Below are 18,372 nucleotides of genomic sequence, written 5' to 3' on the forward strand. Positions count from 1 at the left end.
GATAAGAGGCTTTGTGTTTGTTAGATTGAGCTGAGATTTGGGCTGCCAAAGGCAAGAATGAGAATTTGAATTGTGTTTCTGGCAAAGAAGTGTTAAGAAAATCCATGTCATTAAAGATAAGTCTGTTAGGTGACGTTGTTGAGGAATCACGAGGAAGACGATGAGGAACAGGAAACAGGAATTTATTTAAAGAAAACTCGGGAGTCGTAACACACGTCATAATATGAACGAGAACGGACCAAGACTGAATGAACTGAGGGAAACTAAATAGAGACTGATGATCATGATGAATAGGAGACAGGTGAAGTGGATGAAGATAATTAATTAAACACAGGTGAGACAACTGAAGACAAACGAGGAGTGGGAAAATAAGAAACAGGACTAAAAAATATACTAGAAAAAAGGGGGAAACAAAGAGTCAAACTGTTACAAAGTCTAAACAACGTTGTGTATATTGAGAAGAAGATAAGGCAAAGCACCGAACCCAGAGTCACTACTGTGGTTACTTGATGGCAACTTCTCCAAATACAGAGGAGATAGGATTCAAACCAGCAGTTTCTAAGATGCACAGTTATTTGAAAGATTATGGCAGGATCTGGGGATTTACAGTGTCAAAACATCCAAGCTAGTTTGAGTCCCAGCCTTTCTGTGTGGAGTTTGCATATTCTTCTTCCCATGTTGGTTTGAGTTTCCTCTGGATTGTGGGGGAAACCGGAGCGCCCAAAGACATGGGCTCCAACATTCCCGCAACCCTATATAGCATGGCTGGGCAAGTCAGGCCCTCGAGGTCCACTGACCTGCAGAGTTTATTTCCAGCCTGGATCAAACTGACCTGCCTGTAGCATTAGATATATTGTAGCATTGATTAGAGTTGGAGCTAAACCCTGCAGGAAAGCTGATTTCAAGGGCCAGAGATGCCCAACCTTGCTATACTGTATAGGAAATGTAGTTTGGAGAAAGAATGGCTGTTATGATTGTCAGATGGATATGTACATGTGAGCAGCCATATATTAATATGCTCATTGTTGATCTCATAATGATTATTCTGTTCTCATAAAGATTATTCTCATGATTTAATCTGAAATCTGAATCTTTTTTTATTATTTTTTTATTATTATTTTTTTATAAATGTCCTTGCTGGACTGGGCTGGGAGCTACAGTATCTCTACATACTTTAGTGCTTTTATAAAAATTAAAAAAACTGATATTAAGCACCTGTTTATCTTTCTGCAGCCGTGCCCAGATGTTTTCTGGTTCCCCGTGTTCTCGGAGAAAGCCTGTGATGAGCTGGTGGAGGAGATGGAAAAATATGGGTCATGGTCTGGTGGAAGTCACGAGGTCAGATAAACCCGCCGGCCTTAAAACAGTCTGCACAAAATTACTTAAAAATGTGTAAATACAAAAGAAAATAGATTATTATTCTTGGCAGAAGAAAATATGTGAATATCTACTCGTGCACATATTTAATCCTTATTTTGGGGACTTTTTCCCCACTGTAAACTAACTTGAAAATAGACTTTACACAGCAGTGCAATTGTGCGGTTTTTATCATTGACTGTTTGCCCAGTCATTGTGTTTTCTCTTTGCAGGACAAGCGTATCACTGGAGGCTATGAGAGTGTCCCGACAGATGACATTCATATGAGACAGATCGATTTCGATAAGGAATGGCTGCACTTTATCAGAGAATTCATCTCCCCCGTCACTCTCAAGGTTTTCTCTGGCTATTACACCAAGGTGAGCCAGTCTCTCTGGGTCTGGACTCTCATAATCAGCTGTTTAATCAGAATGTCTCTTCTACCTCTACTTGATCTTTTTTTTAAGGTATTATGTCTTCCTATGTTTACTACGTTGAAACCAGTGTCAAAAATCTGCTTTTCAATTAAGGGGCCTTTTTTATTTTTTTTATTTTGTAAAGGTAATTTGTATGATTACCCTATTAAATGTATCTGCGTCATCTTTTATTTAATCAATTACTTTAACCAGAATACTATAGACAGATTCCCCAAATCAACAAAAGGCATCGAAGGAGGAAAAAAGCTGTATCTGACATGGCATGTTTATTTACATAGACAGTATGCAGTTGCTCAAAGGTGCCATACATGTACATTTGCATGACAAATGAATGATGTTGCATAATGTAAATAGCCTACATAAAGTATATAAAAAAGACAATTCAAAAACATCTGTGAAGCTTATTGAAAAAACATGGTTATTATTTTTCACCCCCAAGTCAAATTAGTTTAAGATTTAAGGCAATTAAAATCATTAAGAACAAAAGATCATACATGTTTTTTGAGAGTTGTGACATTTTTATTACAGTTAATCACTGTCATTACAGTAATGCATGTTTTACTTATAAAGATCTTTCTGTATTATTATCTGAAATTACACATTTAAACCAAACACAGGTGGCATGCTCAAAACAAAACACTTGCCAAAGACACCAGTAAGGATCGGGAAATCTGTTTTATTTGTTGAATTACTGCAAATTTGCATTTCAGTGTTTACATTTTCAGTGTGTTTTTTCTTTTTGAAACGCACACATTATTTTTAAATTCCACACTAGACTTTTCCACCATTTTAATTTAATTGGAAACTAATGGTTTTGAACTCATAAATGGTTCTTGCAGCATTTTTTTTTCTTTGTGGGGTGAAATATGACCCAGACATTTACTTGACAGGCTTCTTGAAATTCATCCGTTAAGTCTAGATGATTTGACTCAATACTTTACACTCTAATACAACCATTGAGTGGCTGCTTGTTAGTTATAAATAGGGCATTTTCTATAATTTGAGCAATTTAAAGAATTTTTTTTGTCGGCCACATGGATATTTTTTGTACATTACACATCTGCATGGTTTCCAAAGGCTTATAACAGCAGCCAGCTAAAACACAGCTTGCTAGATGAGCTTTGTTAGGTCTTTGGTTGACATGACTCATGGAATGAGTCAAGTCATCTTTTTCTCTCTGTAATTTTCATCTTTCCCTCTCTCGCTGTTCTTTCGGGAAGGCTCTATGCACTATTGAGTGGACGAGTATTATTAGGTCTCTGGTTGATCTGACTCATGGAATGTGAACCCCTGGTTGGCACAATGAGTCTGAGTTCTTTGTAGGTCATCCATTAAAGGGATAGATCACCCAAAAATTCCAAACCCTTGTGCTGTTGTCTTTTTAAGTTTTTACATTTTAGAAGAATCTTCTTGAAGCTCTTTTCCATGGAACAACAGTTCAAAATTACCAAGTCTCTTAAAAGTATGGTATACAAGTAGTCCATTAAGTCTTCCAAAGCCACATTGTCATTTTTATGTGAGGAACAAAAGAGTAATTTTAACAAGATCTGTTGTTGTATATAAAAACTTGGGTGAACGTGAAGGTCCTCCACAATTTTTTTTTTCTCCATGGAAGAAAAAGCTGCACAAATTAAGGTACCGTTTACACAAAACGGAAAACGACTCATGTTACAACTGTAACCCTAGTTCCCTGAGAAGGGAACGAGATGATGCGTTGATGACGCTTTTTGGAACGCCGTTGCGTGACTGAGTCTGAAGCACTACTGTCAACTAGTCCAATGGAATGAATGAAGCGTCACGGACGGGTGACGTCATGACCAGGAAGATATAAAAGCCTACCCGGTGTAATACTCGCGTTATCTTACAGAGCCGAAGCAAAGTCGATCACATTGATGCAGGAAGTATGGCTGGGAGACGCATCATCTCGTTCCCTTCTCAGGAAACTAGGGTTACAGTCGTGACATGCGACGTTCCCTTTCGAGGGAACTCGCAATGCGTCGATGACGCTTTGGGAACGGTAATACCCAATACGCCATAATTACAAAATGCCAGATGATAAAACTGTCAGCAAATTAAGTAAAAAGCACCTGGGATCCTGGGGCAGCTTCCAGGTCCAGGCTATAAAACCTCACAAATGTTAGCTGCGAGGACCAACCTGCCGCATCACAAACCTCCTGAAGGGAAACTCCTGATAAGAGGGCTTTAGAGGCAGCCATACTTCGGGTAGAGTGAGCTCTGACCACCAAAGGGCACGGCTGGCCAGAGGACTCATATGCAAGAGAAATAGCCTTGACTATCCACTTACTGATTGACTGTTTAGAAGCAGGAAGACCTTTCTTAGGTGAACCAAAACAGACAAACAACTGATCAGATCTTCTCCACGGGGCAGCCCTGTGGACATAAGTTTCCAGTGCTCACACTGGACACAAGAGATTCAGTTTTTCCTGGTCCAAAGATGTAAACGGAGGAGGACAGAATGCCTGCAGTACAATAGGCCTTGGAATATTGGTTGGCACCTTAGGGACGTAACCCTGCTTAGGGTATAAGAACGCCTTAACCATACCCGGTGCAAATTCCAAACAGGAAAGAGCCTGAAGGTCTCCGACTCTTTTTAGGGACGAAATGGCTAACAGAAAGATAGTTTTGAACGTCAGAAACTTTCTGAAACTAACTCTAGGGACTCGAAGGGAGCCCCAGACAAGCCTTCCAAAACTATCGCCAGATCCCATGCCGGCACCCTAGTTCGAACTGCAGGCCTCAGCCTCAAGCTGCCACGAAGGAAACGAATAATCAAGGGGTCTCGACCCAATGATGTAATACCCACAGGGGCGTGGACCGCAATGGCCGCCACGTAAACCTATAAGGTAGAAGGACATAAACCTGATGTGAAACGATACTGGAGAAACTCAAGTACTGTGTTGACTGAACAGTTAACTGGATCTCGCTGATGCTGGTGACACCAAGATGTGTAAACTTTCCACTTAAGTGTATATAATTTCCTCGTGGCTGGAGCTCTGGAGCTAAGAATGGTCTCAACGACCTCAGTCGAGAGACCACTCTTTAAAAGTTGGGCTCCCTCAGAGGCCAAACCCATAGGTTCCAAATCTCCTGTCGGGATTGAAATATTGTGCCCCCTGCCTGAGACAGAAGGTCTCTCCTGACAGGTATTTCGAAAGGAGGGCCGTCGAGGAGATAAATTAGGTCCATAAACCAAATTCGATTCGGCCAGCATGGAAATACTAATAATAGACTTACTCCGTCCTGGCGGACTCTCTCCAGAAATCCTGGGAGCAGAGCAACAGGGGGAAATGCGTACAGACGTAGCCTCGGCCACGTCTGTACCATAGCGTCCAACCCCAATGGGGCTGGTTGCGTGAGGGAGAAACAAAGTGGACAGTGCCTCGTATGCTGAGACGCAAACAGATCCACTTCTGCTTGGCCGTAAAATTCCCAAATGAGCTCCACCGCCTCGGGGTGGAGTCTCCATTCCCCTGGCCTCAGACCCTGCCTCGACAGGGTGTCTGCTCCTATATTCTGGTACCCTGGGATATACACTGCCCTCAGGGAGAGTATCTTCCCTAGGGACCACAAGAGGATCTGGTGCACCAGTTTGCAGATTGGACGCGAACGCAGACCCCCCCTTTCGATGTAGATAAGAGACCACCGATGTGTTGTCTTTACGGACGAGCACATGATGGCCCCTCAGATCTGGGAGGAAATGTCTCAACGCATTGAAGACGGCCATCATCTCCAGGCAATTTATGTGCCAAGAGAGATGATGGTTCCTCCACAGACCCTGAGCTGAGCGGCCTTCCATTGCCGCTTCCCAGCCGGTGAGAGAAGCGTCTGTTGAGATAGCAACTCGATGGCAAAGAGCTCCCAACACTGGACCCTGGGACAGGAACCAATGTTTCCTCCATATAATCAAGGTGCGGATGCACCGCCGCGTGATCTTGATCATACGAAGTGGGTTTCCCCTCGGGGAGAACCCTCTGGTCCTGAGCCACCACCGCAAAGGTCTCATGTACAGCAGGCCAAAGGGGATCACATTGGACGCTGCTGCCATGAGGCCTTACAGTCTCTCGAACTGTTTCACTGTGCGTGACTGGCCTAGCTTCAACTCTTTTGTGGCTGTGAAGATAGCAGCTACAAGAACGGGCGATAGTGTGGCCTGCATCGTGACTGAATCCCATACCACACCAAGGAAAGTGGTTCTCTGTAATTATTACGATCCGTCTAGGCTAAATCGTAACAAAAGAAAAAGAACATCACCCATGCCCAGTCGTCAGACTAAAAGAAAAACAATGAGCCCAAAATTCAAGAAAAAAAACGATAAACGTTTTATTAAGATAAAGAAAGATAAACAGTAAAATATAAAATGTAAGTATTTCCAGAGTAACATAAACCAGTGGGTGTATAGACTTCAGGAAGACCCAAGGCCCAAAATAACAAACAAAACAAATAAAAGAAAGCAATATCCAACTAACTTCCCTCAAAGTATCCAAATCAAAATACAGCAAATTACCCTAAGAACACTAACAAAACAAGACGAACGTGATATCAAAGAAAAGGGCAGGTCAACCCTACAAAACACCATCACTGAAAAATAACAGACAATCTAAATCAGGTAGTGCTCTGACGGCTGGAGAAGAGACAGGAGAAGTGCGACCGGCCCGGAATCGCAACAGCTCACTTCAAAGGGCGGAAGCTGGAGTTTTAAACCCACGCCAATTGAAGGGGGTGGAGCCATCCCACAGCTGATCCTGATTAGAGCAAACAGAAATAACAGACAACAAGCAGCACACAGAAATAACAAGAAACAGAAAAAAAAAAACAACAAGGAATACATAATTCCGTAACACCCCCTCCACTAAGAGTTAACATCATTCCTATACAGAGCGTGACAACGCATTTGCTAACACGTTCTCTTTTCCCGTCTTATAACAAATGTCAATATTAAACTCTTGTACAATCAATGCCCACCGCATAATGCGTTGATTAGAGTTCCGCATTTTTGCAAGAAAGGTTAGTGGGTTGTGATCAGTATAAACTTTAACTAGCAACGAACTAGAACCCACATACACTTCAAAATGTTGAAGAGACAGTAAGCTTCTTTTTCAACAGTGCTATAATGCAATTGGTGTTTTAAAAACTTCTTCGAGAAGTAGCACACGGGGTGATCTATACCGTGATCATCTTCTTGCAGGAGTGCTGCACCAGCTCCGTTAGCACTGGCATCCACTTCAATTTTGAAAGGCAATGAGAAGTTCGGGGCTTTTAACACAGGGGTGCTACATAACAAAATTTTAACTGAATCAAAAGCTGTTTGACAAAGATCAGACCAAACAAAGTCCCGTGATTGACTGAGTAAATTCGTAAGAGGCAAAACAATATCTGAAAAATTTCTGCAGAAGCCACGATAATAACCCACCATGCCTAAGAACCGTCTCAGTTCTGTTTTAGTTCTTGGCATAGGGAATTCTAGGATAGCTTGCAATTTAGCAGACAGGGGGCAAACTTGTCCCTGACCCATTTGCTCTCCTAGGTAAGTTACAGTGGCTTTACCGAACTCGCACTTTGCGAGATTAACGGTAAGTGAAGCCTCTTGAAAGCGATTAAAGACATTGCGAAGAGTTTTCAAATGATCATCCCAGGTAGAGGAATAAATCACAATATCATCTAGGTATGCCTCACAATTAGAAACACCGGCTAACACAGAATTCATAAGGCGCTGGAATGTGGCCGGAGCATTTCGGAGGCCGAAAGCCATCACGGTGTATTCTAGTAAGTTGTCAGGAGTGACAAACGCAGAAATTTCGGCAGCGCGGGGCGTTAAGGGTACCTGCCAGTAACCCTTAAGCAGATCTAACTTAGTAACAAACACAGCTGAACCAACTTTATCCACGCAGTCCTCCATACGAGGAAGGGGGAATGAATCTGCTTTCGTAACTGAATTAACCCTTCGATAATCAGTGCAGAAACGAACTGAACCATCACTCTTGGGAATCAGAAGACAAGGTGAACTCCAGGGACTGTTACTAGGGACAGCAAAACCATTGTCAAGAAGGTACTTCATCTCAGATTGCATTAATTCACGTTTAGTGGGGTTTAAACGGTAAGCATGCTGCTTAATCGGAGTTTGATCTCCTATCTCAATGTCGTGAAATGCAGCAGTAGTACGAGAAGGCACATCTGAGAAAAGAGCAGAGTGAGACTGTATTAACTCACATACATCACGTCGAGACAAATCAGGCAGATATGACAGAAATGATTTTAAATCTGCCAGAATCTGCGAATTCTGCAATCGCATGCCAGTCACAGGAATGTTACGTAGAGTCAAACCATCTTCATCAGAACAACATGTCGCATGCACAGAAACAGAAGCAACTGGGACAACAGGGTTACTAGACTCTTTGTCATTATCTCGCGTCACATATGTTTTTAACATATTAATATGGCATACCCGAGTCTTCCTTTTCCTGTCAGGAGTGCATATCACATAATCAGTTTCACTCAGCTTGGATTCGACAACATACGGACCATGGAAACGTGCTTGCAGAGCAGATCCAAAAATTGGGAGTAAAACTAAGACTTTATCGCCTTTGTCGAAACCGCGAGAAACAGCCTTTTGATCAAAATGAGCTTTCATTTGCGCCTGGGTAGACGATAATGCACTACGAGCCAGATCACAGACTTTATGCAACCGCTCACGAAAGGAGCTCACATAATCCCGCACATTAGTCGAAGTGGATTCCCTAGACATCCACTTTTCCTACAAGAGCTTAAGCGGACCTCGGACAGTGTGCCCAAAAACCAAGTCTGCCGGACTGAAACCCAGAGATTCTTGTGTGGTTTCACGTATAGCAAATAACAACAATGGTAAGCCTTCGTCCCATTCTTTCGCGGAATCAGCACAATAAGTACGGACCATGGACTTCAAAGTCTGATGAAATCTTTCCAAAGCGCCTTGCGACTCTGGATGATAGGCGCTAGCCACACGATGCTTTATGTTCAGTTGAGTCAAAACTTGTTTAAAAACCCTGGACATAAAATTAGATCCTTGATCGGTCTGTACGATCTTTGGTAATCCAAAAGTAGAAAAAAATTTAATCAAAGATCGCAAAACAACTTTAGTACTCAGAGAACGTAATGATACAGCCTCTGGGAAGCGAGTAGCCATACACATCATCGTGAGTAAATATTTGTGCCCAGTTTTCGTTTTTGGCAACGGACCAACGAGCTGACAGACATGACAGGATCGACAGTATTTAGTTACATCCGACTTCAAACCAGGCCAGAAAAAATGTCTTAAAATTCGTTTATACGTCTTCGTAATGCCCAAATGGCCCGAAAAATTATGGTCATGAGCCAAGTTCAAAACGTAAGAACGCGAGTTTACAGGTACCACGATCTGATAAACTGAGTTGCATTCAAATTCACGAACAATTGATGACCACTTACGCATTAATAATCCCTCATCCCAGAAATAAGCAATAGGTCTTTGATCTAAATCATTTTTCTCCACCGCTGACATTCGGCAACGAGAAAGAGAAACATCCTGTTGTTGTTCAGTGATTAATGTTGCTCTGTCAATAAACAATGACAGATCAACTTCAGCACTCGAGCGCGTGGACAGCGACTTAGAGGGCGGCTTAGAGGGCGTTAACACATGAACATCAGATGAATTAGATTCATCAACAGGTTCAGTCAGATTTAAGAAACTATCAGAAAGGCCTGCTACATCTCCGAACCTATGAGCTTGCGCTCGCGTAACTGCGCACACAGGAAACACAGAGGGAAATTCAAAAGCCAAATCTTTTGAATTTTGAAGCTCATAAATCGGATCATCGATCACTTCGGGTAGTGGCAAAACTTTTTCTCCGGCAAGATCATTGCCGAGGATCAGATCAATTCCTCTAACAGGCAACTGCGGACGTACAGCAATTTTAATAGGACCAGAAACTATAGCAGACTTGATATGCACATAATGCAAAGGTACTTCAAGTATTCCCAGTTCAATGCCTTGAACCAAGCATTTGAATTGCAGGACGAATCTTTCGAAAATGGTAACACACTATCAAGTATAAATGATTGAGCTGCTCCGGTGTCACGGAGAATCCGAATTGATTTCATCTCTTTTTGATCAACGAAGGACACTGTACCATCAAAAATGAACGGATCATAAACTGAATCAACATTTCGTTCATTGAGCTTGATTTTCGATTTCACACGAACGAAACCAACACTTTTAGGATTATCCCCTCTTAGTGACTGATTCTTTCTTTTCAGTACTGGACATACTGTGATCAAATGGCCAAATTCGTGACAGTAGAAGCATTCACGATTTTCTAATTGATTTGGAACTACAGCTTTCGAATATTTCACATTTTTACCCACACTAATTTGAGAATTTTCCCGACGATTAGGTGGAAAAAATTATTTTTGTGCGTTAGAACGAATTCATCTGCACAAACGGCGGCCTGTGAAAGGGTGTTCACCTTCTGGTCATTTAGGTGCACCACAACTCTATCGGATAACGAATTATTGAAATCTTCAAGCAACACTAATTCACGAAGTTTACCAAAATCGCTTACCTTGCTGGATTGACACCACTTATCAAAAAGAGTTCCCTTGTCACGGGCGAACTCCACAAACGTCTGATTGGCAGCTTTTATATGACAACGAAACTTCTGACGATACGCTTCTGGGACTAATTCATAGGCTCGAAGCACAGACGCCTTTAACGAATCATAGTTAAGACTCTCTTCAATTGACAAAGAGGCACATACCTCCTGTGCTTTCCCAACCAACTTGCACTGAAGTAGAAGCGGCCAAATTTCCCTAGGCCAATGCAAGGCGGCAGCTATACATTCAAATGCATTAAAATAAGAGTCAACCTCAGTTTCTCTAAACGTAGGGACCAGTCGAATTTGTCTGCTAATATCAAATTCATTTGAATTTACAGTAGGTGACACATGGGAATCAACATTAGCAGTAGGCCTATCAGGTGATGACACAGGAACTTTAAAAGTACTCACCGGCAAATGACGCGCGCCTCTGCTTTCCAGATCGTACTGCTTCATCTTCAAAAGCTGCGTGTTATGCTCCTGCCGTTTTACTTCTAAATCAAGTTCCTTAAGTCTAACTGCCAGTTTAAGATCCTCTGTGTTTAAACCTACAAGTGGATTAGCAACAACTATTCCAGCAACAGATTCCCCAAAAGTAGCTTCCGCATCCCGCACACCGGCTTCGGCATCTCGTAACTCTGAACTGGAATCCTCACATTCCAAAACTCCAATCCTCACTAATTTATCACACAACGCTTCTCGAATTACCTGCTTTGTCCCAGCTTTTGGAACAGATATATCATAAAAATCAGCTACCAAAAACAAGTCAGATTTACGACATTCTTCTAATGCTTGAAAAGTAGGTGAAAGTCTAAAGGATTCAATGCTAAACTCCATTATATATATATATATCTTTCAACTCCTTCACACAAGTAAAAACTGCTAATCAGAAACAACAATAAATGCATTTAGCAAATAATGTAGGCCTACTCACCAGCAAGATACGAGCGAAAGAGAAAAGAAAAGAAAAAAAACGAGCGAACAAAACATGGCCTTACGAACAAACATAAATCAAAAGCAGCGGACGAGCCCCCATTTATTACGATCCGTCTAGGCTAAATCGTAACAAAAGAAAAATAACATCTCCCATGCCCAGTCGTCAGACCAAAAGAAAACCAATGAGCCCAAAATTCAAGAAAAAAAACGATAAACGTTTTATTAAGATAAAGAAAGATAAACAGTAAAATATAAAATGTAAGTATTTCCAGAGTAACATAAACCAGTGGGTGTATAGACTTCAGGAAGACCCAAGGCCCAAAATAACAAACAAAACAAATAAAAGAAAACAATATCCAACTAACTTCCCTCAAAGTATCCAAATCAAAATACAGCAAATTACCCTAAGTACACTAACAAAACAAGACGAACGTGATATCAAAGAAAAGGGCAGGTCAACCCTACAAAACACCATCACTGAAAAATAACAGACAATCTAAATCAGGTAGTGGTCTGACGGCTGGAGAAGAGACAGGAGAAGTGCGACCGGCCCTGAATCGCAACAGCTCACTTCAAAGGGCGGAAGCTGGAGTTTTAAACCCACGCCAATTAAAGGGGGTGGAGCCATCCCACAGCTGATCCTGATTAGAGCAAACAGAAATAACAGACAACAAGCAGCACACAGAAATAACAAGAAACAGAAAAAAACAACAACAAGGAATACATAATTCCGTAACAGTAATGGAGAAAGCACACTCTTCTTGGCATTGAGCCTCAACCCCAATTTCTTCATATGAGCGAGAACGACATCTCGATGCCGAACCGTTTACTGCTCTGATTCCGCCAGAATCAGCCAGTCGTCGAAGTAGTTCAGAATGCGTATGCCCTGCAGCCTGAGCGGGGCCAGAGCTGCATCTATGCACTTCGTGAACGTATGGGGTGACAGAGCTAGACTGAAAGGAAGCACCCGATATTTGTATTCTTTGCCCCCGAAAGAAAACCTCACGAACTTCATGTGTTGAGGGAGGAAGGAGACATGGAAGTAAGCGTCCTTCAAATCTATCGTGACAAACCAGTCCTCGGATCTGATTTGAGTCACTATCTGTTTGAGTGTGAGCATCTAGAATTTCAATTTCATGACTGCACGATTCAGCAAACGGAGATCTAAAATAGGACGCAACCCCTCATCCTTTTTTGGAACAATGAAGTATCGGCTGTAAAACCCTGATTCTCTGTCGGGGGAGTACACATGTTCTATAGCTCCCTTTGCTAAGAGAGACTCTACTTCTTGCTCCATTACCAGAGCTGCTCGGGATGTACTACCGTGAGTAACACCCCGTTGTAACGAGGCGGAGGAGAACCGAATTGGATTCTGTAACCTTTCTCTATTATCTGCAGGACCCAAGGAGATATATTCGTCAGATTCTTCCACTCTGTTAGAAAATCTACTAAGGGTACCAGTCTCTCAAGACTGGCCTCTGGTGTTAAAGGAACAGCCACTATGGCGACCTGAAGCCGAACTTTCGCTGGATACCACTGCGCCCCGAAGCACCAAGGGGGGCGGGGTTGGCAGACTTGTCCCATGAGGACCCCGAAGTGGAGCGGGCACCGTATTCTGAGGTGTACACCGCTCCACCCCGGTTGGGGCTGTCCTCGATAGTCTGACGTACATAGCGTCAGGACCTTTTCTGAGCCGAAGCCTTCTTAGCCATAAGTGCGGTCCTCAGATCCGCTGAGACTTAGCCAACTTCGACTGAGAGTTTTGTCTCTCAGAGACGCAACACTTATTTCCTGTTGCACACGGTGCGAGGAGCTTGGCTGGGGATGCTCATGCCCAGCATCCCCAGGGGGATGGACTCGGTGAGGAAGGAATTTTTTAAAAGCCTCAGATTGTTTTTTATTTTCTTGAAATCTTTCAACAACCGTATTCACCGAGTCACCGAAAAAGACCAGAGGGAGACATAGGGGCATCTAAAAGAAAAGTCCGATCTTTATCTTTAATCTCTGCAAGATTTAACCAATTATGTCTCTCAGTAGTTCAGTAGTCTCTCTCTGAGAGAACAATCTGTAGCCCGACGAAGTTCTTGGATTTCGTCGGGACTAAATCCCTCACTCCTATCGATATCCCCCAGCAGATCTGCCTGATAGGCTTGGAGCACTGCCATCGTGTGCAGACAGGCTCCAGCTTGACCTGCTGCCGTATTAGCCTTTCCCACTAAATTGGATGTGGTTTTTAGTGGTTTATTCAGCAACACGGGATCCATCAGGGACGATGCTGACCCAGGAGACAGATAGCTCGCGAGCCTCTGTTCCGCTGGGGGCATCGACCCATAACCAAAATCTTTCAGCCCCCTTATATTTGAATATGTGTGAACATGGGGACTAAAAAGACGTGACGAATATGGTTTATTCCATGATCTACATAGCTCACTATGTAGATCAGGAAAGAATGGAAGGGCCCGTGATTGAGATGTAATATTAGATGTGAGAAAAAAACCTTGTCTAATTTGCTTTTAGGACGAGTATCTCTTTTTTTCTGCTGGCCAGTCAATACTTAATTTATCTACAGCACGAGTTATCACCTCAATAAGCTCCTCATATGCTGGGGAGAGGGATGGCGAATCCTCTCCCCTTATTGTGTTACTGTTTGTGTCACTCTCATCGATGCTCAGTAACTCTACCTCCTCAGAGCTAGAGCAACGAAGCATCGGGCTGTCTTCCCGGGTGGAAGAAGCCGCAACGCGGGCTTCCAACACTGGCAAGAGAGCAATGGATCACTCGGGTAAAGGAGGAGATAAGGCAGAGCCGGTCTCCAACCCCACCGAGAGATCCATTTGCGAACCCCAAGTGAATCTTCTCGGAGCTGCCTCGGCAGCCGCGGGTCCAGAGCCCTAAGGTTCGCGAGCCTGTCCATCATCCTCACATGTGGACAGACGGGAGCGGAGCATGCGGAGCGGCAGACGCTCACAATGCTGACAGTCAGCCCCCTCGAAGGCTGACATCACATGCTCCACTCCCATCGCATATCTCCACCCGTGATATAACGAGGGCAAGGAGAAGCACAGGCTTTAAATAGTTGTTTCACCATAATAACAATATAAATAATAGACAGACAATAATAAATATAACAGACAGTTTTGACACAGAACGCTTTGCTGAGACACAAAAGCTAACATGAGTATTGCACCGGATGGGCTTTTATATCTTCCTGGTCATGACGTCACCCACCCGTGACGCTTCATTCATTCCATTGGACTAGTTGACAGTAGTGCTTCAGACTCAGTCACGCAAAGGCGTTCCCAAAGCGTCATTGACGCATCGCGAGTTCCCTCACAAAGGGAACAGCGTTTTGGGGGCCTGAAAACACAAACTTCTGAAAGCGATACCGTTATTGTCTCTGTTTAAACTACAAAAACGCGCATTTGTGAAAATGGTGATGTCGTGCATGCATATTACGTTTTCAGTCCGTAGGCTCGTAGTGTTTCTTTACAAAGGGACATCGCCAATTACTGGCCTGGCAGTCGAGTACAGCGTTTTTAATTGTTTTCGCAGATCCATGTGAACGGGGATTGCTTTGACAACATCAGTTCGAGAAGAAATGTTTTTAGTACACTTTGTCAAGCAAATCTGTCTGATACTTTTGAGAACTGGGTTTTGATTGTGTCTCCTATCTTTTTATGTCTTTCAGGGCTATGCGATTATGAACTTTGTGGTGAAGTACACTCCAAACAGACAAGCCTATCTGAGGCCACATCACGATTCCTCAACTTTCACCATTAATGTTGCTCTCAACAACAAGGGCGTAGATTTTCAGGCAAGCTTGTGATACGCTGGCCTTACTTTTCCTAAAATTGATTTTAAATACTTCAATCACATGTAGTTAAACTTATGACACATTGCCTTCTATTTCAGGGTGGAGGTTGCCGATTTCACAGATATAACTGCTCCATAGAGTCTCCTAGAAAAGGCTGGAGTTTCATGCATCCAGGTAGACTCACCCACCTTCACGAAGGACTACCTACGACCAACGGCACACGCTACATAGCAGTGTCCTTCATTGATCCTTAGACTCCCTGGTAGTTCTAGCAGTTCCTACACTAGAAATTTACTGGCCTTGATATGTTTGTGTAGTGTCAGCTGTTTGTTTTTACTTATTTATTCTTGGTTTTTGTGTTGTGTGACTGTTTGTGTTTGCTATCTTTTGAAACATTGACTACTGTCGAAAGAGAAAATGCTGTTCATCAGAAGTTTAATAAAGTGGGTGCACACAAACACAGAGATACTCACTCCGGCAGACTTCATACATATAAACCTCGGTCAGTACTCAAAATTACATGAGATATTTGATCATAATTGTTCTACTATAACGACAAAGAAATCAGGTGAGCTCAGTAAACTCTTCATTTAAAAAGCTTTGGTTCAGGGTGTTTAGCACTGGCACTCGTTCACAATTGCTGTCTTAAGTCCTGCTAGAAAGTTCCCATTTACTTGTTTGGAAATTGTAATTTCAATATGATGTGCATTTAAGCCATTCTTATTAGAATAAAATTGCATAAACATTGCACAAGCCTGTCACCCTTTTAAACTTTTATTTTCTAGCAAACTTTAGTGCTATTCAACATCACCAACACATTACAGTGAATGTCAAAAAATTAAATTGTACCATCAATATTGGGAGTTACAACTTTTTTATAAATATTGATTAGCTTCACCAGTATTCTCAAACTGACATGCCCCCAACTCAAAGTCTGGGTTGAAAAAAATAAGAGTGTGCAAATTAACAATACTCATAAATGCAATTATTCCACCATGATTTCAAGGCAGCAATACTGTCAGCATCCTACCATCAGTAAGATAAAATAAAAAGGTAAAATTGTTTAATTCAGTTTTCATTGATAATTGGTACAAAGGAAGGTGAGCTCCAAGTACTGTAAAATAATCTAGATAACTGTAAAAACATCTAGATTGTAGAGCTGTTACTGGCAATGAAATAAGATGACTTCAATAGTTCTTTCATGTAGCAGTTGACCATGTTTTTAAAGACATGAAGGTAATGTTACATGACTTACATGAAGAGGTTACATGACTATGAAACTATGAATATGCTGTCAACAAAATAGATTTTGTATGTTTGCACAACAAGAAACGACAGGATTTTAAAATAATTCTGGTTACGTTTTTTTCCCAAAAGTTTGCTGAAGGTGTTTTTTTTTTCTTTCTTTTTTTTCTTTCTGTAAAAACAAGTTACAATATGCCTTATTTTCTGAACTGAGAATATCTCAGAGATGTCAAATGTTTTACTTTCTGTTTCCTTTTAAATGTCGCAGACAGGTCAAACTCTTAAATTATTTTGAAATTGTTGAAATAATAAAAATGTTGTTTTAAAGAGAAAAAGCTTTTTATATTTGACAATAAATGTTTTGTGTTGAAATGTGTTAATAAAAAAAGATGTTTGCACTAAAAATATGATCAAGACAGATCAAGATTGGGAACATTCCGATAATTTAAACTGACCTTGTAAAATACAATGCAGCTTTAGAAAAGTATGATTTATTTTTACACCATTAATTTAAGAAAATATGTTGTGGCATGTCACCTTTATTTATATAGTACGTTTTAAAATACATATTAGCAGATTAGCAAAGCAGCTTTACAGTGATAACAGGACAATAATGCAACAAAGTTTGTTTCTAGAAGAAAATAGCCTCATAGTCCACCTTAAGTAAGTTCAGAGATGGATCAAATCCATCCCTGTATTACATTAGTATGACATGTGGAATGTGTATGTATACACTTGTGTGTCATATACATCATTTGCCACTTGGCTTGTCAAACCATGCATGTGTCTATAGTCAGTCATCGCAGCTGAGAAATGAATGTGTTGACAGTGTTCATGCATCTCCAGATTTTCGCAAACACTGTTACAGTACATGGTCAGTGTCAGTGACACATACTTGAACTTGTCTTTAAGTATGATCGATGAGGTGATGCAATTTTAACTCAACAATTTAAGGATTGTGCGGGGGAGTTGATACTGGTTCCTCCTTCCATGCAGCTGGATCATTTAACTGGAATCAGAGATGAGCTTATCCCTCTACAACACAGTGTTGCCCTTAGGCAATGGAAAGTTTTCTTAAGTCCTATGTTCAGTACATGTTTCTTTAAATGATTGCAACCAATTATAATGTTTGAAGAAGTATCAAAGAACATTCCAATAAGGTTTGGGAGTCACTATCATGCACCATTTGAAGGTGAGACATCCTTTTCTGACACATGGTCACAGGAGCACATGGTGTGAGAAGACTACAAGAATATTTGCTTTAGTAATCTTATTTAAAATAACATGACATGTGCATAAAAAAAAAAAAATATGTGTGTTTGTGTGTGTTTGAAGGTATTGAGAGGCCTTTTTGGCAGGTTTTATGATTTTTTTTAAAATTAATTTACATGTTCACAATTATTATTATTTTTTTATTTTTTTTTGCAATGTTGTGCAATAAGGGGTACTTTTCAAGGATGTCTTGGACAATTGCATATAATGTGTTACAAGAAGGGAAGATGCAGGGTTCCTGAGTGCACAGGAGAGAATAACTGCTTTTTGGTGTTTCACACAGTTAAATCTCATTATATAATTATAATAATATTTTGTTACATTTATATTGTGCTTTTCTGGGTACACAAAGCGCTTTGCGACGGAAGCTATACTGCACCAAAACGCCCACCACACATCAGCTTATTGGTGGAGAAGAGAAAGAGTGATAGATGGCTCGCAGTCTCCACTCTAATTCATCCCAAAGTTGTTCTATCGGGTTTTGGTCAGGACTGGGGCATCGTCATGTTAGAACAGGAAGGGGCCATCTACAAACTGTTCCCACAAAGTTGGTAGCATGAAATTGTCCAAAACATCTTGGTATGCTGAAGCATTAAGAGTTCCTTTCACTGGAACTAAGGGGCCAAGTCCAACCCCTGAAAAAACAATCCCCCCTCCACCAAACTACACTATGCACAATGCACTC

The 18,372-nt window shown here is 41.6% G+C and overlaps 1 protein-coding gene across 2 annotated transcripts in view; it reads left to right on the forward strand.

Annotated features, from left to right (window-relative positions):
* The window catches only part of plod2 (procollagen-lysine, 2-oxoglutarate 5-dioxygenase 2), a 65,303-nt gene extending 48,553 nt beyond the window's left edge, over window positions 1-16,750 (forward strand). For both annotated transcript variants that reach the window (XM_077244157.1, XM_077244158.1), the window contains 4 exons: window positions 1,234-1,338; window positions 1,590-1,736; window positions 15,045-15,170; window positions 15,269-16,750. In XM_077244157.1, the coding sequence (XP_077100272.1) occupies window positions 1,234-1,338; window positions 1,590-1,736; window positions 15,045-15,170; window positions 15,269-15,424 (534 nt within the window). In that variant the 3' untranslated portion in view covers window positions 15,425-16,750. The remainder of the gene's footprint in view (window positions 1-1,233; window positions 1,339-1,589; window positions 1,737-15,044; window positions 15,171-15,268) is intronic.
* Window positions 16,751-18,372: the final 1,622 nt, after the last annotated feature.

The sequence above is a fragment of the Siphateles boraxobius genome, unplaced genomic scaffold (assembly GCF_051911475.1).
Source record: "Siphateles boraxobius isolate OS27281-9 unplaced genomic scaffold, OSU_SipBor_1 26, whole genome shotgun sequence".
Lineage (NCBI taxonomy): Eukaryota > Metazoa > Chordata > Actinopteri > Cypriniformes > Leuciscidae > Siphateles > Siphateles boraxobius.